The following is a 14,236-nucleotide window of genomic DNA, read 5'->3' as shown; positions in this document are numbered from 1 at the left end:
GGTCTAACTGAGGAGACAGGCCGGGGTCTAACTGAGGAGGCAGGCTGTGGATATGAGAAGACAGGCCGGGGTCTAACTGAGGAGACAGGCCGGGGTCTAACTGAGGAGGCAGGCTGTGGATATGAGAAGACAGGCCGGGGTCTAACTGAGGAGGCAGGCAGGGGTCTAACTGAGGAGACAGGCCGGGGTCTAACTGAACAGGCAGGCCGGGGTCTAACTGAGGAGGCAGGCCGGGGTCTAACTGAGGAGACAGGCCAGGGTCTGACTGAGGAGAGGCCAGGGTCTAACTGAGGAGGCAGGCTGTGGATATGAGAAGACAGGCCGGGGTCTAACTGAGGAGGCAGGCAGGGGTCTAACTGAGGAGACAGGCCGGGGTCTAACTGAACAGGCAGGCCGGGGTCTAACTGAGGAGGCAGGCAGGGGTCTAACTGAGGAGACAGGCCGGGGTCTAACTGAACAGGCAGGCCGGGGTCTAACTGAGGAGGCAGGCCGGGGTCTAACTGAGGAGACAGGCCGGGGTCTGACTGAGGAGAGGCCAGGGTCTAACTGAGGAGGCAGGCCGGGGTCTAACTGAGGAGAGGCCAGGGTCTAACTGAGGAGGCAGGCTGTGGATATGAGAAGACAGGCGGGGGTCTAACTGAACACAGGCCGGGGTCTGAGGAGAGGCCAGGGTCTAACTGAACACAGGCCGGGGTCTAACTGGAGGTGATGGCAGGGCCAGCGTGGACTGGGCTGGGCAGCTAGGCCCTACCTTCCCTTTCCCCACTCCTGCTGCCCACAGCTGATCCACTTTGAAGCACACAGCCCATTCTCGTTGGCGCCGTGGCTTAGCTGGTTAAAGCGCCTGTCTAGTAAACAGGAGATCCTGGGTTCGAATCCCAGCGGTGCCTGGTTTGCCCGGGATGCGGTATATTATTGCCGAATTATTGGTAGCTACCCTGAAGGGAAATTCTGCCACCCTGGGTTCCTCTTTCCATTGCCCAGTGTACTCCGTGGACCCTCCCTGCGCCCTTTTAAGGGTTTAGAGACCCAGGAGCCTCCGAGCCGAGCCCTGGGGTGGGGAGGGTACTGGTTTTATTGGGGGGTCACGGAAGGGCCTCGGGGCCAGGTCGCTGCTCAAGACGAGGCTACCCGGCAGTTTGGGCTCAGCGCACGCGCACAGCAGCTCTGGGGGAGAAGAGAAGCCGGTGGATGCCTTAGGGGTCGAGGGCTTGATAGGCAGCTATAGCTCCACGGGCCCAAGGCCACACGCGGCTGTGATGGCCGAGTGGTTAAGGCGTTGGACTCGAAATCCAATGGGGTCTCCCCGCGCAGGTTCGAATCCTGCTCACAGCGGTAGAAATTTTGGCAGCCGACATCGCTCCCTCCCTCAGCACAGAGCCGTTCGTTTTCTAGTTCTTTCTTCCTTTGGAGACGCGCCCACTGGGATTCAGTCACCCAGGTCCTAACCCCAGAAAGCCACGAGGATTCCCGGCTCCACTCGGAACCTGCTCAGCCACTGACTGCCCTATGGTGTTACCGAAACCACGAATCCACTCTGCCCTCAACTCTGTTTTATTTTTGAGGTGGTGATTTGATTACACTTCTCCGTCCTCCCATGCGCTCCTCCTCCAGTAGCTCCCTCCCAGCTCCCCCTCAAACGCAGGCCTTGTTTCCCAGTTGCTTTTGCATGACTTAGGTACAAGAATATATGTAAGCCAGTCGGAGATACGACCGGAAGACGCTGTCCGGGCCCTCTGCTCTTCAGGCCATTCCATCTTGCTCCTCTGTACAGCAAGAAGAGACCAAGTCCCCCGAACCCCTCAGGTTCACCCTTTGTCTCACCATCTCAGCTTCCCTCGTACACACCCCTTGTCTCACCATCTCAGCTTCCTTCGTTAAGGCTGGCCTTCCGGCTGATAACACCCTTCTCATCCTTCTCATAGTCCTGCGGCCTCCTCTGCAGCTCAGCCACGACTCAGCTTCTGGGTCTTCGTGTCAGGAGAGTCAGGGGACCCAGTCTCCAACAGCCTCTCTCCCCTGAGACAGCGCTAGCCTCTCATACCGGCAGCCGCCTCTGGCCTTCATCTCCAGAACTGTTCCTGAAATGCTGTGAGCTCCATCTCCCCTGGGCTATCTCGTAAGGCTCTCAGGCCTACGCTTTTCCCTCAAAGCTGCTTCTCATTTCAGTCAGCAAAGATTCCATTCCTTGGGTGATTACACTAAAACCTTTCAAATCATCCTTGGGTCTTCCTCATCTAAAATTCCATACTGGTCAGCCAGCAAGTTCTTTGCCTAAGGTACAAGGTTTAGCATGAGAGACATGTCCGTGTCCTGTTACATCCCATCCAGGCCTGTCTCCCTCCTGTCAATGGATCACTGTGTCCAGTCTCTTGGAATGCCAGGGCTCAACCCAGAACTTTGTGCATGCTGGAGAGGCACTCCCTAAGTTACGTCTCTTCCCATAGACTGCCATTCTTGTGACCACAGTCCTCTTCCAGTCTACTCTTCTTGTGGGGAGGGGAAGGTTGAAACCAGGCGGCCTTTGATGGCCTCATCTTCTCTATAGTCACTATGTAGCCCAGGTTGGCCTTGAATGCAGCGGTCTCCAAAGTGTAGGGGTGACAGACTGGAGTTTTCTTTCCCTCACCAGCAGAGAGTGATACTTCTGTGAAAGTAACTTTTATTCACCTGATTTAATTGTTGTCTCAGAGACTTACTGCCTCTGTCTGCTGACCTAGGCCTAGTCCTGGAAGCTTCTAGCCTCCATATAATCTAACCTAGGCCTAGAATGTTTTCAGCCTCTGAGACTCACTGCTGAATAAGCTCACCCTTTCTAGTTCTTTCTGGGCTCAGAGCTGGCTGGTTCAACTCAGCTGTTCTGGCTCATACTCTTCTCCCAGCTGACTAATTCAAACTGGCTTCTCTTAGCTTTTGACTGAATTGCTCTGCTTGGCCTCAAACTAACTCCAGCAATCTGCTCTAAACTCCTGGATCCTTCTCATTCTCTGGCTTGTTCTGTCTTCACCTGTGTCTAGCTTGTTCTCCCTTCAACCTCTCTCTGTAAAACTGTCCTGGTCAAACTGGCTCTGAATTCCACGAATTAAACTGCCTTGAGCTCAACTCCACTGGCCTGCCTCTCATCTCCCTGACTCAGCCGAACTGTCTGAACAGCACTGACTAGAACTCAGAGATCTGTGTGCCTCGGTCTCCTGAGTGCTGGGATTAAAGATGTGCACCACCATGCCTGGATCTAAGTGTTTCTTTACCTGAAACTTCCATACCAGGCTGGCCTTGAACTCCTATCTGCTTGCCTCAGTCTTTTGGATTAAAGGCCTGTCTGAATTTCAGCCACAGTAGCCATGCTACTGGATTAAAATTCCTCTACATACTTCTGATATGTAAGTGGTGTGTGTGTGTGTGTGTGTGTGTGTGTGTGTGTGTGTGTGTAGGCTGCACCTCTGTGTGCTTCCACTCACAGGAGAGGAAGGCAAGAGGCTCTCCAGCTTGAGACAGGCGTGGGCTACGTAGTGAGTCTGCTTCAAAACACAGCACAGTACTAACAAGCTAAGAAAACTGCACCAGGGCTTGGGCTAGCCAGTGGAGTAGCTCTTGGATCCTGTGAAAAAGCCCTGGGGATCCTGTGTCCTGATCCAGGAAAGAAAAATATCAGGAATCTGATTCCAACCTTCTTCCACATCTTCAGTCTTCCAGTGGCTGGTGTCAGGAGAGACTCGCCGTTTTACCGTCGGCAGAAACAGAAATGAATTCTCGCTCACACTACTTTCTAGCTCTATGGTTTTGGGGTTCTCTCAGCTCTGTTCTCCCTGAAGGGAAGAAACAGTCAAGAGATAAAGACATCTTAAGCAAAGCTAAGCAAAATAAACACTCCAGAGAGGGGAGAGGAGACAGACAGACAGACAGAGACAAAGAGAAAGAGAAAGAGACACAGAGAGAAAGAGAGAGCGAGGGAGGAGGGGCTGCTCTAAGGCAGGGTTCTGTGTTGTGGATTTAAAATTTTTTTATAAAGACTTATGAGTAGCATGTTCACAGGGGAAAGTGACCCTCTCAAATAATGATGAAGCAGTTCCTCCATGAGCCTCACAAGAAAAGGTGTGTGTGTCAGCCCCACAAGGCACATGATAGTCTAACGCTGTTGAGTATGCAGACCCTTGGCGAAAGCGCCTGTGTGGCCGAAGGCTCTGTTGCCTGGTTCCTGAGGTGGTAGGGACACCCTAACTGCAACTTTGGGAGTGCTCACCCTGAAGGAGCCTCTGACGATGAAGTTTCCTCAGTTTCTTCAGCCTCACTCACCCCTTACCAGGCGTCTGTTCCCTGGAGATTGAACCTAGAAGCAAAGACACACTAGGAGGCACCAGCGCATAAAAACAAAACAAAACAAAACAACAACAACAACAAACCCTAGACCTCTGCAGGCTGAGGTGCACACGCCTGTAATCCCAGCACTAAGGAGGCAGAGGCATGTGGATCCCTGAGTTCCAGGCCAGCCTGGTCTACAAAGACAGTCAGGACAGCCAGGGCTACACAGAGAAACCCTGTCTCAAAAAAACCACCCTCCCACCCACCCAAACAAACGAAAACCTAGATTTCAGCCAATAAACGTACATCTGTGCTGACTTGAACCAAGTCTCTCTGAGTAAAAGGATGAGTCAGAGCTGGGGTCAAAGAGTTATCAGATAATTTGGGAACACTTTGTTGTGCCAGAAAGGAGCGCTCAAAGAATACCCAGCCGATAAGCACAAAAGGACAGCGTGAGCGTACCCAACCGAACTGCCATTGGCTGAATCTAGGATAACTGGGGTTACCACAACGATTGCAGAGCCCGGGATGTAGCTCGGCTGGAAAGGCTCTTGCCTGACATGTGCAAAGGGCTTCAGTCCCCAGCCCCTCCCAAAACTGGGTGAAGGTGCATGTTTTTAAATCCTATTACTTGGGGGGTGGAGGCAAGAATATCACAAATTTAATGTCACTAGAGGCTACATGAGACCTTGACCCAAAATAAATAAAATTATCATTACATTTTTTTGCCTGTTTTTTTTTTTTTTTGAGATAGGGTCTGGCTGTCCTGGAACTTGCTATGTAGACCAGGCTGTCCTTGCATTCCCAGAGATCCACCTGCTTCTGCTTCCTGAGTACGGGGGTTAAAGACAAGCGCCACGACATTTGGCTGGCACAGAGTCTTTCTATTTGTAGCCCTGGCTGTCCTGGAACCCCTTCTGTAAAGTAGGCTGGCCTCAAAGTCAGAAAGTACTGTGTGCCTTTTCCTCTTGAGTGCGCCATCACGACCAACTCTAAATAAAAAGATTGTAATGAAGTATATAGTCCAATAGTTCATTGGGTAAAATAAGAGTCAAACATTTCTAGCCAACATAAATAGATGAGATTACAGAACAGAAACACGTTTTTCTCCCCCTCCCCCTTTCTTTGAGGTATGGTGTCATGTAGCCCAGGCTGGCCTCAAACTCCTTAAGCAGTTGGGAAGATCCTGAATTCCTGACATTCTGCCTCTCAAGGGCTACAAGAACAAGCGCGACCATGTCCCATTCTTCCCGGATGAGGCCCTGCAGAATCAGTTTTCACCCCCTGCTCCCTTTCTCTGCTCTTTCTTCACCACTCCACCACACTTACTGCCTGTCCAATAACATTTTGTGTGACCCACGTGGGCGGCTCCCCGACACGGGCAGAAGCTAGCGAGGCCTGAGCGAGCTGCCTATTTTGTGTGGAGCCGTCTCTGTGGGGCTTCGCGCAGAGCACGCAGGATAAATGTGTGCTGGGGAGGGCAGGCAGGATTCAACTTATGCAGCTTCGGGCTTTAAAGTTTAAAGTGCTTTCCTGATGATGCCCTTCCTTGAAACAGAGAGACAGCGAAAGGGAAAAGAAAAAGGAAGAAAAAGAAAAAAAGTGTTTGAGATTCTGAGTTTAGTTTTGAATCACAGGACAAGAGAGCAGAGAGCAGGAGCACAGCTGCTCCTATCAGGAGCCTAGAACTCTCCACTTTTCAGCCCCCAAGCCATAGGGAAACAACCTTCTAGGAAGTCTCCGGTTCAGGACCCACGGTGTCCTCATGAGCCGCTTTCCCTTTGAAGAAGGAGAGGCGAGGAACAGGAGCTTGTAAGCCCAGCTATCCCAGCGGGAGAGAGGAAGTTAGGCACACCTCCAGCCTCCCAGCCTTTCCTCTGCAGGCCTCGAGGCCTGGCGTGGCCATGCGCTGCCCTCCCCCAACCTCAGTGTGTCCACCACAGAGACACAGATGCCTGCATGTGTGCGCACTGTGAGGACGCATGTGTGGTCACAGACACCGACACGCACAATCTTGAGCAGAGGTACAGGAGGGCCATCTTCACAGGCCCCAAGGGCACCAGAGCAAGGAGCTGGGGCCAAACCCTCCAGTTTGCTCAGTCAGTCTTTCTGGAGATTTTGAGCGCCTGAAAAGCCCATAGTCTTTATTTTTGGGTTTTCAAGACAGGTTTTTTTTTTCTCCGTGCAGCTCTGGCTGTCCTGAAACTTACTCTGTAGACCAGGCTAGCCTCAACTCGGATCCACCTATCTCTGCTGGAGAATTAAAAGGGCTGGGATGAAAAGCGAGTGCCGCCACCACTTGGTTATATAATTTTAAAAGAAACAACAACAAGAAGACTAAGCATAATAAGTAATATTTGGAAGAAAGAAAAGCACATAACAATTCACGTACCTAAAACGCTACAGAGGGTGAAACTGACTCCAATCCTCATGGCTCAGGGAAACGATCCGATGAACTGTCAGGAAAGTGACACGACAAGAGCCTGTTTCAAAAATACTCACAAGGATGATTATAACGATAATTAATGCTTAACAAGTCGCCAACCCCTAGCGGACCGCTGCCACCTTCTCCACAGACTGCCTGCCGACTCTGTATATTTCTTTTTCTGCGTGGGTATGTGCAATTTACAGAACCCTGTGGCCCACGAACACCTTGCTGGAACCTGTTCTGGGGTTCCTTAATTTCATCGGTATCGCGGTGAGTATCAATCAGCCTCTGCACTTGAAGTCCTTGGCCCCTACCCGGCTCCCCAATCAGGGTCTCAGCCTGCTGAGAAAGCCTATTTTCTTAAACCAGTAGGTTTGTTATTCTAGTTTTCAAAACGAGCGTCTCACACGTTTCTCATCAAATGGCCTGTAGCACTTCTGAGGCCGTGGGAATAACCGGGACCTGGGGTCGCGTCGGGGATGGGTGGGTTGGTGTCAGCGAGGGGTGGAGAGTTAGCCTCAGTAGCGAGGGTGGGGGTGGGGAGGCGGGGAGGCGGAGGGCGCGGTGCGGGAAAGCGGGGCCCTCCGATCGCTAAGGAGCAGCGGCTCCAGCCGGGTGCCAGCACGAAAGCAGTCTGCAGCTCACGCAGGCCGTGAGTTCCCTGCTGCACGTCGACCAATTCCCAAGCTACTCCAGAGCCTCCCAGCTCCAGCGAAAAGGGCGCTACGGCTCCCTTGCCTTGCATCTGCCACCCCATACTCGGTTCCAGGCTCTTTCTCCAGCTCCCTCCAGCAAATCTCGCTCCTGCAGGGTGGCTTGGCCTTGCCCGTTTTGCTGGGACTCAGCGGCTGCTCAGTGCCGAGCCAGCACCACCCCGAGGCTGCTGCCCCTGACCACTTCCACTGAACTGCTCTTTTGCAATTGTCCTTACAACCCCGTGGGATTCTCCTAGTCTGCTTTCCGCCTTCTTGGGTGTTTCCCGTCCCCACACCACCGTCCCCGCCAGAGTATGTTTCAGGAGAGCTCGGAGCCAACGTGACCCCAACGCCCAGCAATGGTGGGCACCTAGCGGGCACGCGGAGGTTTAGGCTTGCCCAGGCCAATGTGCCAGCTGGGCGCACGTTTACTTTTCTCCCCGGGCCACGGACCCTGCTCGGACCCGAGGACGCAGCGTCGTCACCGACACACTCCGAGACGAGGGCCGCGGGGCTGCGGGAGTCGGGAGGCCGGGGAGAGGGAGGCTTGCACCGGATCCGGGCGGGGCGCGCCGGAGGGGTCGGGAGGAGGAGGAGGCCGGGGCGGGGCGCGCCCGGGAGGGGAGCGGAAAGCGGGCGCGGGGCGCCGGGGCCCCCGGCGCGCTCACAAGTGGCCCCGGCAGGTGGCCGCGCCGGTCCCGCCCCTCCCGGGCGCGGCGCGTGCGGGATCAAAGCCGCCGGCGAGGGGCGGCCCGGGGCGCGCGGGGGGCGCGGGGCGCGCGGGGGGCGCGGGGGGCGCGGGGGGCGCGGGGCGTGGGAGCGCAGGCCCGCCCGGGCCGCAGGGCCGGAGACCTAAAAACCACCCGGGAGGGATGGAGGAGGCGCTGGGCAGCACCCAGAAGACGGGGAGCCGCCATGCCCAGGCCCTTGGACTTGGGGAATTGCGCTGCAGAGAACAGAAGATGGGGAGGAGAGAGAGGAGAGCCTGTCCCTGCGGAGTCAGGGACCAAGTCCGGAGCTTCCAAGCCGGCCACAGAATCAGAATGCTGCATTTCAGTTTTGGTCAGAATACTTAAGCCCAAAAAAATTAGAGATGATTGCTTAACTTGAAGTGTGGTCAATTTTATTTTTTCCTCGATGTGGGATAGGGGAAAAAAAAAAAAAAGAACTGTCGTGCATTGGCCGGGAATCGAACCCGGGCCTCCCGCGTGGCAGGCGAGAATTCTACCACTGAACCACCAATGCAGGCGAAGGAAAGTCCTCTAACGCACGCATCTGAGCGTGTCGGCCGCGGAGGCACGCCCGCTCGGAGCTCCACGTGTGGAGAAGGCGGCGTAGACCCGTGGAGGTGGGAGGAGCGCCGGGCTGTTCCTTCTCTCCCTCGGATCCGGCCACCGGGCCATAAAGTCATTCCATATGGCCAGGGGCGGCCCCACACCCGGGTGCAAACTGCCCCGGGCCCCGAGCCTCACGTGCAGGTGAGAAAAACCCAGGCCCAGGGCTGGTTCCCAAGGAGGGGGGCCGTGGGCCCGCTGGGGCCGCACATCTGTGCTCCCATTTGGCCGAGGAGGGGAAGGTGGGATGCCGGGGGCCCTAGCCCCAAATGGGCGCCCCTTCCCCGCGCCGGCCCCTCCCGCCCTGCCCGGGCCAGGCGGGCTCCGCGGGAAACGCTCCCGGGATGCGGAGCCTCGGCGGGAGGAGGCTGGGCCCCGCGGCCGCCCCGGGCCGGCGTGCAGCCCCGACTCTCCTGCGGCCTCGCCCTGCGCGCTCTCGCGTGGCTAAACCTCGCGTCTCCGGCTCTACCTTCTCGGGCACTTTGTTGGGAAGTCTCCAGGCGGTGGCAACCCCCGCGGAGGGCCGTGCTCGCGGTTTGAGGTGGGTGCGGACCCCTTCTCGTCCTTTCCTCCGTCCCCGGAATCCGCTCCAGAGGGCGCAGCTCCGGGCGCCTGTGTGCGCTGTCCCTAGACCTACTCCCAAACTCGGGGCTAAGCCGAGTACGTGCAAATGGAAGGACCTCTCCAGTCTGCGCACACTTTAGGGACTTGATCCTTCTCCTGGACGCTCCCTTCGCCCTGCCCCACTCCATCCGCCCTTGAGAAGTTCTGTTTTGGGGCACAAGCTCCCCTCGCCGGGGGAGGCTCCTCGTCCCTGGGCGTGCAGGGATAAGGCGCGGAGGTCCTCGGGGACCGGGTGGACGCGACCGTGCCCACAGCAGCGCGCGGAACCCCGCAGGTCGCTCCGCACCCGCGTCGGGGGAGATTATAATATTCCTCCCGCAGGCTGAGGCGCGCTGACACTTCTTCCAGCGGGGGTGGGGGTATCCGGGAAGCCCGCCCTTCTAGGAGACCCCCAACTTTCATGCCTAAGCGAGTTCTGCCCAGCATTCCCCTCCGTCCAGCTGGGTCCCGCCTCCTTATACAGCTTTATGGTCCCCAGAGGGCCTGTCGCCCCGTCCTTCCCTCGCTTCCCACGCTTGGGGCTGGTTCCTCCCGCCCCCTCCCCCTTCGCTCCCAGCCTTTCCGGGAGCCGCGTGCCGGGGTCCCCGCGCTAGGGATGGAGGTGCCGAAGTGGGCGGGGCCGGGCCCCAGCCCTCCTACCTTGCCGCGCGGGATATAAGGCTCCGGGAAGCACGCGCTGTGTCCACCGCAGGGTCCGAGGAGCAATGGTCACCCGGGATCGAGCTGAGAATAGGGACGGCCCCAAGGTGAGCGGTGCAAGGGTCCCTGTCCCGGCCGGCGGGCTCACTCCGCGGCTGAGGGCGGACACTCAGGGTGAAAGGACAGAGAAGGACCTGTAGAGAGCGGACAGGGGTTGGGCCGAACGGCGCGGGCGGCGGAAGCCGAGGTCTAGGGGCTGTGGCCTGCAGGGCTAGGGGGAGTGCCGGAACCCCGGCACGGTGGCCTGTCCTAGCACCCGGGAGGCCGAGGCAGGTGGATTGGCGCACGTTCGAGGCCTTGGAGTGCGCCCCACAAAAACAAAGCGGGCCAATAAAACAGCACAAATAAGCCAGAGGGCCGAGCGGGTGGAGGGTGACAGCTCCGGACGCGGCCGGTCCGTGAGGGCTCAGAGCGAGGGCCTGGGGGTCTGGTTCCCGAGGGGCGAGGCCGGGAGAGCGCTCTTAGCGGGCCGGGTGGCCGCTTCGCCTTGGGCTGGGCGAGGAGAGGGCGCGCTCTCCCCGAGCGTCCACTTTCCGCTCTGGGTTACTTTGATGCTCATCCCGAGGCTCGCTAGCGTGGGGGCGAAGTGTCTCCAAAGTTCCTCAGCGATACCGGGAGAGAGAGCACACAGGACAGATGTGGAGAGGCGCGGAGGAGGGCACAGAACGGGCAGGGGCGCGGAGAGGGGCCTCGGGGAGAGGGCGCGCGGGGAGAGGGCGCGCGGGGAGAGGGAGCACGGGGAGAAGGGGCCTCGGGGAGAGGGCGCGCGGGAAGAGGGGACCTCGGGGAGAGGGGCGGGCGGGGAGAGGGAGCCTCGGAGAGAGGGCGCGCGGGGGGAGAGGGAGCCTCGGGGAGAGGGGCGCGCGGAGAGAGGGGGCCTCGGAGAGAGGGCGCGCGGAGAGAGGGGCCTCGGAGAGAGGGTGCGCGGGGAGAGGGAGCCTCGGGGAGAGGGGCGCGCGGGGAGAGGGGGCCTTGGAGAGAGGGCGCGCGGGGAGAGGGGGTCTTGGGGAGAAGGCGCGTGGGGGCCCCCGTGGCAGGCCGGGCGCTCGCTGGCGGCGCTGAGTCTCGGCCCGGGCGGCCCACTCTCCCTCCCCCGCCGCCCGCAGATGCTGAAGCCGCTGGTGGAGAAGCGGCGCCGCGACCGCATCAACCGCAGCCTGGAGGAGCTGAGGCTGCTGCTGCTGGAGAGGACCAGGGACCAGGTCAGTTCGGCCGCCGCGCCCGGGCTCTGCGGCGGCCCCGTGACCCAGGGCTTCCCCCCGGGGTGGGGACGGAGGCTGGTGGCGGCTCCGGGCCCGGGGCCTCCTGACCCGAGCCTGGCCCATGCCACGCCCGCCCCAGACCCGCCTCTCGCCCTCCGCCTTCGATCTTCGCCACCTTGCGGGTCTGTAAGTTTCCTGTCCGGCTGCGTAAACACGAGCCTCCGGGCGGGCCGGCTCCCCTCGGGGCCCCCCACCCCGGGCTGCGCGCACCCCGCATCCCCACGCGCCGGGGACTCGCTGTCCCCTCGGGCTGGGCCCTCCAGGCGCGGCGGCGAGCCCTGGGGCGCCCGCAGCTCCGGCCCCGCCCCGCCCTTCTTCCCCCAGCCACTTTCCCCCTCTCTCCCGCCCCTCTGCCCCGGCGCCTCCCCCTGCAGAACCTCCGGAACCCGAAGCTGGAGAAGGCCGAGATCCTGGAGTTCGCCGTGGGCTACCTGAGGGAGCGCAGCCGCGTGGAGCCCCCGGGTACGGCGCGGGGGGCGGGCCGCGGGGGCCGGGGGGGGCGCGCCCCGCGAGCCCGGGGGGGCGGGGGCCCCGGCGAGGTTAATGACGCCCGCGCCTGTCTGTCTCCGTGTCCCCCGCCCCGCCCCTCTCCACGTGCGTCCTCCGGCCTCCCGTCCGCGTCCGCGCGCCCGGCTCGCCTCCGCGCCTCGCGGCCCGCCCCTTCCCTCGGCCCCGCGCTGGCTGCCCTCCCGCCGGCCGCACCAGGGCGCCCGCGGTCCCCGGGCCAGGACGCCGAGGCGCTCGCCAGCTGCTACTTGTCCGGCTTCCGCGAGTGCCTGCTCCGCCTGGCGGCCTTCGCGCACGACGCCAGCCCGGCCGCCCGCGCCCAGCTCTTCTCCGCGCTGCACGCCTCCCGGCGCCCCAAGGCGCCCCGGCCCGAGGCCGCCGACCCGGGGCTGCCCGCGCCGCGCCCCCCGCTGGACCCGGCCGCCCCGATCCCCGGCCCCGCGCCGCACCCGCGCCCCCCCGCGCCCCAGGGCCCCGCCAGCCCCCGCGGCGCCTGGTCCCCGTCCCGCTGCTCGCCCCGCGCCGGGGATGCCGGCGCCCCGGCGCCCCTCACCGGACTGCTGCCGCCGCCGCCGCCGCCCTGCGGACGAGACGGGGCGCCCAAGGCCCCGCCGCTCCCGCCGCCCGCCTTTTGGAGACCGTGGCCCTGAGCTCTGGGGGGCTGGGGCGGGGCCCGGGGGGGCGTAGAGACTCCAGCCGGAGGGCGGGAGAGGGGTCCGGGCATCCGGGCGAGGAGGGCAGCGGGGCGCGCGGGCAGACGCGCGGGTGAGATGTGGTCTATATTAGAGTATCTATATAAATATATATTTTCCTGTCCCCTTCCCTCCCATTTCCCTGTGTGTAGGATTGTACCCTCTCTACCACAGCCCAGTACCAGTCCCTTCCCGAGGCCCTAGTGCATGGAATAAAGTGGTTATTAAATCCCGGTGTGTCCCCTAGCCAGGGGCCTCCCTTTATCTCGGCGCCATGCCCACTTCCCATCCCTTCTCCCACCTTTAGGCCTGCTCTCCACGGCCCAAGCCTTGGGGCAGACAGGTAAGTAAAGAGGCGAGCGACAGACTGAGGTGGAGCTGGAGAAAATAAAGTGGGTTTTTCAATAAAAGCCAAGAGCAGATCTTTTAAAGGCAGAGAATAATAAAACCGACTCTGGTGGGATTCGAACCCACAACCTTTGAATCGCTTGTTCCGTCACTAGAAGTCCAATGCGCTATCCATTGCGCCACAGAGCCACCTGGCGGGCGGCGCCCTCTTCCAGCTTACGGACGCTAGCATAGAAGAAAGCGCGGGGTGGGCGTGCGCGCGGGGAGTGGGCGGGGCGGGGGGCGGGGCGCGGGCCGGCGGGGAGGGCGCGGCTCCCAGGCCCGACTCCGCTGAATAAACGTGCTCTGTGGTGAATCGCGGTCCTCCGGCTGGTTTCTTCCGCCTCTCGAGGCCGCCGTCCCCGCGGCGCCCGGCTGCTCTCTTAGGAAGACGACGGGGACCCACAGCCTCCGTGCGGGTAGCGTGGCCGAGCGGTCTAAGGCGCTGGATTTAGGCTCCAGTCTCTTCGGAGGCGTGGGTTCGAATCCCACCGCTGCCACGTCGTGGTTTTTCTCCGGAAGGCCACTTTAGTTTTACCGTGTCTCGCCAGCAGCTTTCCCGAGCTTTGTCTCGCAAAACCCGAGGCTACCTCCGCGCACTGCTCGGCGGGCCCTGCTGGAATCACCTGTTTGTGCCCAACTTACACCTGCCTAGAGATGCAGTGTTCTTACATTCGGGGCAGCCCCGGTGTGTGTCAGTGACTCTCTGTGCGTTTGACGGTCTGCGTGAAAAATTGCAAACGTAGGCGTAATGCACGAGGTGGGAAAAAAAAAAAAAAAAAGCTAAGGTTCCACCGAGATTTGAACTCGGATCGCTGGATTCAGAGTCCAGAGTGCTAACCATTACACCATGGAACCCCCTCTGCCCGGCAGAGATTATATACATTATTCTAATCTCGTTTTGCATATCCCAACGTTACCATTTATCGAGGCAAAACGAAGCCGATGCAGGAAAAAGCTAACTGCCGCGTGCGCGCCTCTTCCGAACCTTAGACCCACGAAAGGCCAAGGCCTTCGCTGAAACACTGGTGTGGAAACACCGACTGGGAGCCGACAGAGTCTGTCGGGGAGTGCGCTCAGCGAGAAGCGTCATCAGCCTCGGTTCTTCCCGCTCGCTGCGCTCGGCAAAAAAGCCGACGCCCGAACAGGGACTTGAACCCTGGACCCTCAGATTAAAAGTCTGATGCTCTACCGACTGAGCTATCCGGGCTCTTAGCTAGCTACTGCACTTTTGTCTAAAAGAGCATTTCCCGACGCTGCGCCCCGCTCGCCCGGGAGCCCCGCAGCGACGCCAGTGCGCCCGCGCCAC

General features: G+C 60.0%; 1 protein-coding gene, 1 long non-coding RNA gene and 7 other non-coding genes across 9 annotated transcripts; 4 read left to right on the top strand and 5 right to left on the bottom strand.

The window, feature by feature from the left end:
- The first annotated feature begins 816 nt into the window (after positions 1-816).
- Trnat-agu (transfer RNA threonine (anticodon AGU)) lies at positions 817-890 on the top strand. The gene has a single exon. It is a non-coding gene; the product is annotated as a tRNA-Thr (tRNA).
- A 363-nt stretch (positions 891-1,253) lies between these two features.
- Positions 1,254-1,335, top strand: Trnas-cga (transfer RNA serine (anticodon CGA)). Its single transcript has one exon. It is a non-coding gene; the product is annotated as a tRNA-Ser (tRNA).
- Positions 1,336-1,544: 209 nt separating this feature from the next.
- Positions 1,545-4,646, bottom strand: LOC132646443 (uncharacterized). The gene is made up of 3 exons (XR_009584740.1): positions 4,606-4,646; positions 4,241-4,327; positions 1,545-3,806 (listed from the first exon to the last, which is right to left on the bottom strand). It is a non-coding gene; the product is annotated as an uncharacterized LOC132646443 (long non-coding RNA).
- A 3,950-nt stretch (positions 4,647-8,596) lies between these two features.
- Positions 8,597-8,667, bottom strand: Trnag-gcc (transfer RNA glycine (anticodon GCC)). The gene has a single exon. It is a non-coding gene; the product is annotated as a tRNA-Gly (tRNA).
- A 145-nt stretch (positions 8,668-8,812) lies between these two features.
- Positions 8,813-12,769, top strand: Hes7 (hes family bHLH transcription factor 7). The gene is made up of 5 exons (XM_021642511.2): positions 8,813-9,297; positions 10,072-10,126; positions 11,186-11,281; positions 11,716-11,803; positions 12,047-12,769. Exons 1-5 carry the CDS (start codon positions 9,026-9,028, stop codon positions 12,496-12,498), a joined length of 963 nt encoding a protein of 320 aa, XP_021498186.2. The 5' UTR covers positions 8,813-9,025; the 3' UTR covers positions 12,499-12,769.
- Positions 12,770-12,989: 220 nt separating this feature from the next.
- Trnar-ucu (transfer RNA arginine (anticodon UCU)) lies at positions 12,990-13,077 on the bottom strand. Its single transcript is given in 2 exon segments — positions 12,990-13,025; positions 13,041-13,077. It is a non-coding gene; the product is annotated as a tRNA-Arg (tRNA).
- Positions 13,078-13,345: 268 nt separating this feature from the next.
- On the top strand, positions 13,346-13,427 carry Trnal-uag (transfer RNA leucine (anticodon UAG)). The gene has a single exon. It is a non-coding gene; the product is annotated as a tRNA-Leu (tRNA).
- Positions 13,428-13,713: 286 nt separating this feature from the next.
- Trnaq-cug (transfer RNA glutamine (anticodon CUG)) lies at positions 13,714-13,785 on the bottom strand. Its single transcript has one exon. It is a non-coding gene; the product is annotated as a tRNA-Gln (tRNA).
- Positions 13,786-14,064: 279 nt separating this feature from the next.
- Positions 14,065-14,137, bottom strand: Trnak-uuu (transfer RNA lysine (anticodon UUU)). The gene has a single exon. It is a non-coding gene; the product is annotated as a tRNA-Lys (tRNA).
- Positions 14,138-14,236: the final 99 nt, after the last annotated feature.

This window comes from Meriones unguiculatus, chromosome 11 (assembly GCF_030254825.1).
Source record: "Meriones unguiculatus strain TT.TT164.6M chromosome 11, Bangor_MerUng_6.1, whole genome shotgun sequence".
Lineage (NCBI taxonomy): Eukaryota > Metazoa > Chordata > Mammalia > Rodentia > Muridae > Meriones > Meriones unguiculatus.
The sequence above is the reverse complement of the archived record's forward strand: the minus strand, read 5'-3'. Positions and strand labels throughout refer to the sequence as shown.

Bases quoted from the DNA above. Each gene is read 5' to 3' on its own strand.
- Hes7 (XM_021642511.2), top strand. From the start codon at position 9,026: ATGGGCGCCCCTTCCCCGCGCCGGCCCCTCCCGCCCTGCCCGGGCCAG. The intron at 10,127-11,185 runs GTGAGCGGTGCA...CGCCGCCCGCAG, and splicing joins AGAATAGGGACGGCCCCAAG to ATGCTGAAGCCGCTGGTGGA. The intron at 11,282-11,715 runs GTCAGTTCGGCC...CTCCCCCTGCAG, and splicing joins TGGAGAGGACCAGGGACCAG to AACCTCCGGAACCCGAAGCT.